The 8,687-nt window shown below is 33.5% G+C and overlaps 1 protein-coding gene across 1 annotated transcript; it reads left to right on the top strand.

Annotated features, from left to right (window-relative positions):
- The first annotated feature begins 2,765 nt into the window (after positions 1-2,765).
- LOC149575784 (homeobox-leucine zipper protein HAT14-like) lies at positions 2,766-8,478 on the top strand. The gene is made up of 4 exons (XM_089815574.1): positions 2,766-2,832; positions 2,988-3,370; positions 5,930-6,009; positions 7,704-8,478. The coding sequence occupies exons 2-4, from the start codon at positions 2,990-2,992 to the stop codon at positions 8,044-8,046; spliced, it is 804 nt and encodes a 267-aa protein (XP_089671700.1). The 5' UTR covers positions 2,766-2,832; positions 2,988-2,989; the 3' UTR covers positions 8,047-8,478.
- Positions 8,479-8,687: the final 209 nt, after the last annotated feature.

Below are 8,687 nucleotides of genomic sequence, written 5' to 3'. Positions count from 1 at the left end.
AGATAAAAATAAATTTTCAAAATGATATGAAAGTTTGGGGATTAATTTTAGAAAATACAATTGGTTATATATATGAAATATTAAGTATATTTCTTAGACGCACTTGATAGAATATACACTATTTAATATCTTAATTCTAAGTTTAAAAAGACAATAAATCATAAATCTAATATAATTGTTGTTAAAATGATAATTTACAATGTTTTAACTCTTACAAAAATAATAGATATAGTTTTTGGATTTAGTTATATATAGATTTTGAATTTTGAATTTTAAAAAGTCATACATCAAAATTTAAAAATGTGTATATTAATAATTTACAATTTAAAAAAAGAAAAAAAGAAGGTGGACTTCAAAATTTCAAAAGTAAATCAATATTTTATGGGAATGAAAAGATTACATGAATATTGATATGGGTGTGTCTTTATTTTGATTTCATGACTTATAATAATGTTATTTAAATTTCACAAATTATTATCATACTTTGAATTTGACACTTCATCTAATAAAAAGACAACTCCCACTATTTTTAAATATTATATATCTATGTAAAAATGAGGAATATAATTTTAAACATAAGTTAAGGGAGATAAGTAAACAAATTACTAGTCTTTTACAATTAAAATTTTCTTTGTGAATATTATATATAGATTGTCAAAATTTCATGATTTAAAGAAGGTCAAAGTCTATGAATCTTCATATCAAAATTTATACGATAAAAACAAAAAAATATTATAAAAAATTGTAAATCTTAAATTTTCAAAAGCAAAATTGTTTTGTTATGAAAATAAAGTGATTTCATGGATATTGTTATGAGTGTCTTTATTTGATTTGAGGACTTATAATATTATCATTACGATAACACTAATTATAAGCATGCTTTGAGTTTGACATTTGCTACTAATAAAAGATGACTACTACTAATTATATAATTTCAAGTGAGTTAAGGAAGATGACAATATAAAAACTTACTAGCATTTACCAACATGAAATTTACATGACCTATGACTCATTCTCTTTTTACAAGGTGCCCAATTGAGTCACTCCCTAGCTCATACAATCCATACTAATGTATGTAGATTTTTAGGTTTTAACTGTTAATAATATTTTTATAGAAATACTTATATTAATTTATCATAAATTGAAAATAAAATAAAATAAATGTTTAATATGAATTTTAAAATTTTGAATGTAAAATATTTTCAATGAGATTAAAAAGATTCCATGGATATTGATATAAATGCTTTTATTTGATTTGATAAATCATAATATTACTATTGTTTGGAATGACATTAATTATAAGGATGCTTTGAGTTTGATATTTGTACATAATGGTGAAGAAAATTTTGAGTTAATTTTCTACAATAGAGGGCTCATACCAATTGAGCCATCACTTAGCTCACACAATTCATATTATTGATATTTAGAAATCTTTATATCAATGATAATATACAATCAATAAATAAGGGGGAAAAATGTAAGTTTTAAAATGATTTCATAGATATCAATAAGGATTACTTACTTTGATTTGATGAAAATTATAACATTATTATTTAAAGTTAGTCTGAAGGGCTAACCAAGTTCATTAAGGACCACAAGCCCCTAGATTGACTCTCGCCACCTCTTATATCCAAGTGATCTAGACATTCAAGTTGTGTTAGTCCGCTCCAGAAGCTAAGGCTTAAGCAATGTGTGATGAGTCACAAGCAAGAATTGAGACATTCAAGTTGCGCTAGAGTTCATTCTAGAAGCTAAGACCAAGGCTAGGTTTGACAAGCCACAAGCAAGTATTGGGACATTTGAGTTGCGTTAGTCTGCTCGAGAAAACAAGCCATGAGATAAGGTGTGATAGGTTGTAATCCATTTTAGAAACTAAGCTCGATGTAAGGTCCAATAGATCACAATCCCAAATTATCATAAACAAAATACCACTATCTCCCTTTGAATTCCAAATTAACACATAAGAAAATCATTATTTCCCTTCCAATTTGACATTTTGAGCCAAGTTTCAAACATCTTCCAAATTCTTTATCAACCCTTTTCCATCTTTGAGATTTTTTTATTGAGTTTTTTAACATCAACAGGTGCCAAATTGAAGGGGGCTAAGAGACATGGCCACATGAGTGAGGGACAAGGGTTGATTGCTTCCACACAATAGAATGAAAACATGAACACATTCATGAACACTAAATAGAGGAAAGTGTCTCATTATCATCACCCACCCACACACAAACTCCCATGCTCCCCTACTTCTTCCTCCCTCCATGATTGAGCCCCCAATTAGGCCCTTTTTTAAGCCCCCACTTTTTGCCTATGTTGATAGTGGGTCAGCATAATAACCAAATTATCATCATATTCCCCCTCTTTGGAAAATACAAACCCTAAAAATAAAATAAACATACACAAAAGTCCCCACCATTGACTTATCAAGTGACAAAAATAAAAACACACATTTACCCCGGCAAACACTACATACCAATCATTCACGCGGCTCCCTTGCTGGCCGACAGCCCGAGATTCCGGCAATCCCTGCCGGGTTATCAGCTCATTATTAGCACGGATGACTGCCACGTGTCCGTCCTGAGGGCCCCGCTGGCGGGCAATTGCACGGCACAACACTGCTCACGTGAACGCACCTTGTCGGCCGGCGTGGTTCCTGCACACACACCGTATGATTGCTGCCCCTGCCCGCCTGCCCACCTGCCCGGGCCACCGGCCTGACCGGTCACCCTGTGTATATATGTCCTAGTCGGGGATATACACACAGAATATGTTGTTCCTCTCCAAGGCCGCAAGATAAGCTCGGCGCGGAGTTGAGCTTAGTAATCTCTGGTGTGCTGTAGTCATTTGGTTTCAGATTTTTTTTTTAGGTTTAGGGGTATACTAATTGTGTATATGCACGTGTATTGTTGGGAGGATATATACTAATTGTGTATATGAATTTAGTGGGATGTATACTAATTGTGTATATGCATGTATGGTTGCAGAGATGGCTCAAGTGGGTGATGTTTCTTGTAGCCAGAGTGGTTGTGTTAGGAATTTTGACATTAATCGATTGCCATCTGGTGATGAGGAGGAAGAGGAGTTGGAAGAAGGAGGATCTTCTTCTGCCGTCAGCATTGTTTCCCCATTTTTATCACCATTCAGCAATACTGACCACCATGATCAGAATGATCGTAATGATGTATATACAACCACTACCACTACTACTACTGCCCCAATTGATGTATATACAGCCCCTGCTGCAAGCCGTGAGGAGGAAGAGGAAGGAGATGTTAATGGAGTTCCTCCAAGGAAGAAACTCAGGCTCTCCAAGGAACAATCCGCTCTTCTTGAAGAAAGTTTTAGAGAACACCATACTCTCAATCCGGTAATGCCTCAATTTGGTTTTCTTGAAACGTTTAAGAGATTCTAATGGTTTCTTTGAAATTGTTTATGAGATTCTAATGCAACATGGGCAATTTGGTTTTCTTGATATGTTTAAGAGATTGTAATGGTTTCTTGAAATTGTCAATGAGATTCCAATGTAACATGGGCAATTTGGTTTCTATGAATTGTTTCCTAGATTTGGAACGCAACGTTGTCAATTTGGTCTCTTGAAATGTCTGAGTTTCTAATGCAACATGGGCAATTTGGTTTTCTTAAATTGTTTCATAGTTTGGAATGCAATATGACCAACTTGGTTTCTTGAATTGTTTCACAGATTTGGAATGTCACATGGGCAATTCGGTGTCTTGAAATGCTTCAGAGTTGTTCAGTTATGTTTCTGGGTTGAGATTGTATGCAAATGTTCAATTATTAATGTTTTGGATCATATTCTATTATCTATCATTTGATGAGATAATGTTTCGGATCATACTCCATGATCCATCATAAGGATGAGAGAGTGTTGGATTTGTATTCTTACACTCTCTCAGGACTCCCTCATCCTGATGATAAATGTTGATGGTTAAAAATTTGCACACAATTTCAACCCAGAAACACGACTGAACAACTCATGAATTATAGAAATCTTCTATCTTTAATACTTCAGAATTTCTAATCCAATATGGCCAATTTTGTTTCTTGAAATGTTTCACAGATTGGATCGAAATATGGTCAATTTGGTTTCTTGAAGTTTCATCTCTAAGATCTCTCTTTTCTCAGACTTCCTCAAGGTTACCTTAATTGGGACTTGTGGAATGAGATGTGCATCTGCTATATAAGAAGTGCCTTTCAAGGTCTACAATACACCTTAAATGGGACTTTGTCTTTGGCATCAAGCCCAAATAGATCAATTATGTATCTTCATATGTGTTATGTGTTTACAAGAGTAAGGCTATGAGAGATTCTACGTTAGAATTCTTTGATATTTGAAGGAGAATAAGACCAAGTAGGTCAATTGTCTGCCTTCATCTGTTAGAAGTGTTTACATGGGTATCAGAGATTCTACCTTAGAATCTCTTGATATTACGTAGAGTGCCCTAAGACATTGATATAATTCTTAGTTCCTTCTTGACAGCAGTCCAAATGTTTAGTGGACTTCAAAAAATCCCTCTTTCCATGGGCTCTTGGCCCGAACAGATGAATGGTTCATCAGGTTCAGTTTGGCTAAAGGGTATTCTTCAGTATTGGCTATCAAACATAAGGTATGGGGGCTTAGGACTTCAATGGTTGTACCAAAAGATGACCTCTTGAGTGTTAATTCTTCACTTTGAAATAGAATTGAGTTAAATTTAAACAGCTGTTAGATCCTGGGTTTTCCAAAAGTCCAATAAGTTCTCCAATTGTGTGTATATCCATCCACCCACCTTAGAGAACAGGCTCTTCATTGTATTGTGTGAAAATCCACCCATCCACCTACCTTAGAGAACAAGTTCTTGGTTGCATTGTGTGTATATCCATCCATCCACCCACCTTAGAGGACAAGCTCTTGGCTGTATTGTATGTATATCCACCCATCAACTCATCTTAGAGAACAAGCTTGGTTGTATTGTGTGTATATCCACCCCATCCATCTTAGAGGAACAGGCTCTTCATTGTATTCTGTTTATATCCATCCAACCACCCATCTTAAATGAACAGGCTCTTAAGTTGTATTGTGTGTATCCACCGGTCCATCTTAGATCAAGAGGCTCTTCATTGTATTGTCTGTATATCCATCCAACAACCCATCTTTAACGAAGAGGCTCTTAAATTGTATTGTGTGTATATCCAACCACCAACCCATCAGGCTCTTGATTGTATTGTGTGTATATCCATCCATCAACCCACTCACTACAGTGTTTCAATATAACTCCCCAAAGAGAGATCTCTCTTTAACCTTGAGTCATATCATATGTGTGTTATATTAACTGCCTTATGTCAGTGATCTGATAACTCATCACAAAAATATGATTACATTCTGACATTTTTCTTCCTCGCCCAATGATTAATCTGCAGTATATCTGAAACGTTGATACAAACTAAACTCTCCTAGTTTTATTTGAGTAAGAAAGCTAATTCCACGTAGTTTTTTTTTCAGTAGTTCCTGACTTGTTTTAATGAATTGTACAAACCTTGTGCCTATAATACAATTCTAGGCCCATGCAATACATGGGCTTCTTTGGCCCTTATCCAATGGTTATATATATATATATATATATATATATATATATATATATATATATATATATATATATATATATATATATATATATATCACCCAATACAATGAAGAGCCTCATGGCCTGGTGGGTGGATATTGTATAAATCACCGTTCATTCATTCATCATACATATGTATTAATCATCTTAGTTTTGTTGATTGGAATTTATATGTACTTGTATAGATTTCCATTGCTCATTACAGTTTTCCTTACTTTCATTCATGCATCTTGAATTCAAGAAGTACTATTGTTTTATTTAGAGATGATAGTTTGATAATTATTGTTGTGGTTTTGTACGTGCAGAAGCAAAAGAGTGTGTTGGCTAAGCAACTTAACCTCAAATCACGCCAAGTTGAAGTATGGTTTCAGAACCGTAGGGCAAGGTCAGTACTATTACTCTCTCTCTCTCTCTCTTATTGTTGTCTCTCTACATGAATATTTTTAATGAAAAGTTTATAGAATCTAAATTTAAAAACATTTTAAAGATCAATATAATGTTGTTTTTAGATTTGATTATGAGAGTTTTCCATTAATATTTCAAATCATTCTCTATAATCTATCATCACTTTCACGCTTCCAATTCTTTTTATCTTGACGAATGATCATTCAGCGTAATAAACTTGGATGTAAATAACTTGCCCACAATCAAATTCAGGAACAGCATTATCTCTATTTGATAGATTATAGAAAGATAGCAATCATCAAACTACTAATCCTTGCTGATCAAATTTCTTCTACTGTAAATTTAATCAGATAAAAACCACTTTTCTCTGATATAATTCTTAATGAAGCAGGCAATTCACTATTATTGGGCAGTGTGTTAGAGCTACATGCCAAACACCAAACCCAAAAGGGTTATATATGCTTATATAAAAGAACCAGACAAATGAACACACAGAATTGTGTCTTTCCTTGAGTCTTCAATAGCTTTAGGGGGTTTACATTGAAGATTTTTTTATTTTTTTTTGGTCCAGTGACTTAGGATCATTCTCAGTACTTACCAATTGTTTAAGTCCTCTTTTGAAGACTACTTTGGTCTTGTGAATGTTTTTTTTTTAATTTTTATTTTTTTCTAAAATGATTCTATAACTGTGTCAATTTCATTTCTTTCTAAAATGTTTTTTTTCTTATGATTATGTCAAACTCATTTTTTTCATATTGAAGCTTTTTATTTATAAAATATAATAATTCTTAAACAAATTTTAGATGAACTATTTTAGAGAGACTTAAAAAATATATTTTAGAAAATCTTGGAGTCTTTTTTTATTATAATCATAATCATATTCTTAACTCTCTCATTTTGATGATAGATCATTAAGTATGATCTGCAACGTTGATGCTAATAAATTCACATACAATTGTACTAAAAACATAAATATAATAATCATAATCTATTTCTGTATTTGCTAAGATTAAATTGATGGGTGATGGTAAAATTAATCCCTACACTTGTTTCCTTGTGCACTACCTACTTTTGTAGCTCATAAATACAAACTTTCAAAAAAGAAACTTAATTGCACTATATCTGACAAATAATGTATGCATTTTTGGAGAATATGAAGTAGTGCATTTAAATTTGTTTGTCGGATTGTTGTGTATGATTGCTCTCCAGACTGCCTAGTCTACTTGCATTTGGACTAATCTCTTGGCATTTATCGATATGTCTAAATTTGTTTGTTCATAAATGACATACACTGTTTTGTTATATTCTTGGCATGCTTGTCACCTACTTTGTCAAAAACTATATTTTTATTATTTTTATTAGACAGGAAAAGAGAGAGGTGGGTTTTGTATGTATATTAAGGAGAGGTTTTTGTATGTACTTTAACATGGGTTTTGTATGTGCATTCAAAAGAGAGGTTTTGTATGTACATTAACATGAATTTTGAATGTGAATTCAAAAGGAAAGGTTTTGTATGCACATTAACATTAGTTCCGTCTCTATTTCTCTTTATCTAATGAGAACATTAGTTTTGTATGTAATATGCATATTCAAAAGAAGAAGAGAGGTTTTGTAACTTTGTCAATATGTAACTTTAATATTTAATTAATAGAGAAAGGGTTTTGGCTTGTGTAGGACGAAGCTGAAACAGACAGAAGTGGACTGCGAGTTTCTGAAACGGTGCTGCGAGTCACTGACAGAAGAGAACAGGAGGTTGCAGAGGGAGGTGGAGGAGCTGAGGGCCATAAAAGTGGCTCCTCCTGCTTGTCTTATCACTGCTCAGGACTTATACATGCCAATGCCAATGCCAATGCAAATGCAAATGCCAATGACAATGCCTTTGCCAGCTGCCACACTTACAATGTGTCCTTCTTGTGAAAGAATGGGCACCACCATTGACAAGAGGGCTCTCACTTTTACTAAGCCCTCTCACTCTTACTATGTCACTAACTTCAGGCAGCCATCTGCGGCCTGTTAAACACAAACATATATGTATAGGAAAAGACTCGATCTGTTGAAAGTGACAGACTGTCCTATAGACTATGTTTAGCCCATAGATTATGTTTAGTCTCGTGGACGTCAAAATTTTCTTCTTCTTCTATGTCACTTTTCATAGAAACATATATATATACTTACACATATGTACATGCACCCAGTTCTGGAAAGAACAAACTCTCTCTTAAGGAGTAAAGGTGCTGTACCAATGACTCTAAGTCTTCAGAAATACATGAATGAGCTCTGTAAGTCATGAATGGGAAATATATACATACATGACAAACTTTGTACTGTAAAAGAAAACTACTCTTTCTTCCTTATTTTTGGTAAAGAGACCAGCACTTATATGTATTTAGAGAGAATAATTATAAAGCTTGCACGGTAGTTCATGTGGGCATTGCTTTTTCATCCTAAATTGGATAGCTTGGATGATAATGATACCGTATGTATTGTGCTCTTTTCACCACACACTCTCTGCAATATATTTCTGACTGATTCTCTGTGGCCATTGATAGCTCATCCATAAAGCTTAAAGAACTTCAATAAATGAGTTTATATGATGTTAAAGGAAAAAAGTTGAATAATGTTTAAGAGTAGGCGGGGAAGTCCAGCTATATTTGTCTA

The sequence above is a fragment of the Cupressus sempervirens genome, chromosome 2 (assembly GCF_028749045.1).
Source record: "Cupressus sempervirens isolate cs-2001-9-10 chromosome 2, ASM2874904v1, whole genome shotgun sequence".
In the NCBI taxonomy this organism is placed as follows: Eukaryota; Viridiplantae; Streptophyta; class Pinopsida; order Cupressales; family Cupressaceae; genus Cupressus; species Cupressus sempervirens.
The sequence above is the reverse complement of the archived record's forward strand: the minus strand, read 5'-3'. Positions and strand labels throughout refer to the sequence as shown.

Coding starts and splice junctions, on each gene's coding strand:
- LOC149575784 (XM_089815574.1), top strand. CDS start 2,990: ATGGCTCAAGTGGGTGATGTTTCTTGTAGCCAGAGTGGTTGTGTTAGG. Junction 3,371..5,929: donor AACACCATACTCTCAATCCG/GTAATGCCTCAA, acceptor TTGTACGTGCAG/AAGCAAAAGAGTGTGTTGGC. Junction 6,010..7,703: donor TTTCAGAACCGTAGGGCAAG/GTCAGTACTATT, acceptor TGGCTTGTGTAG/GACGAAGCTGAAACAGACAG.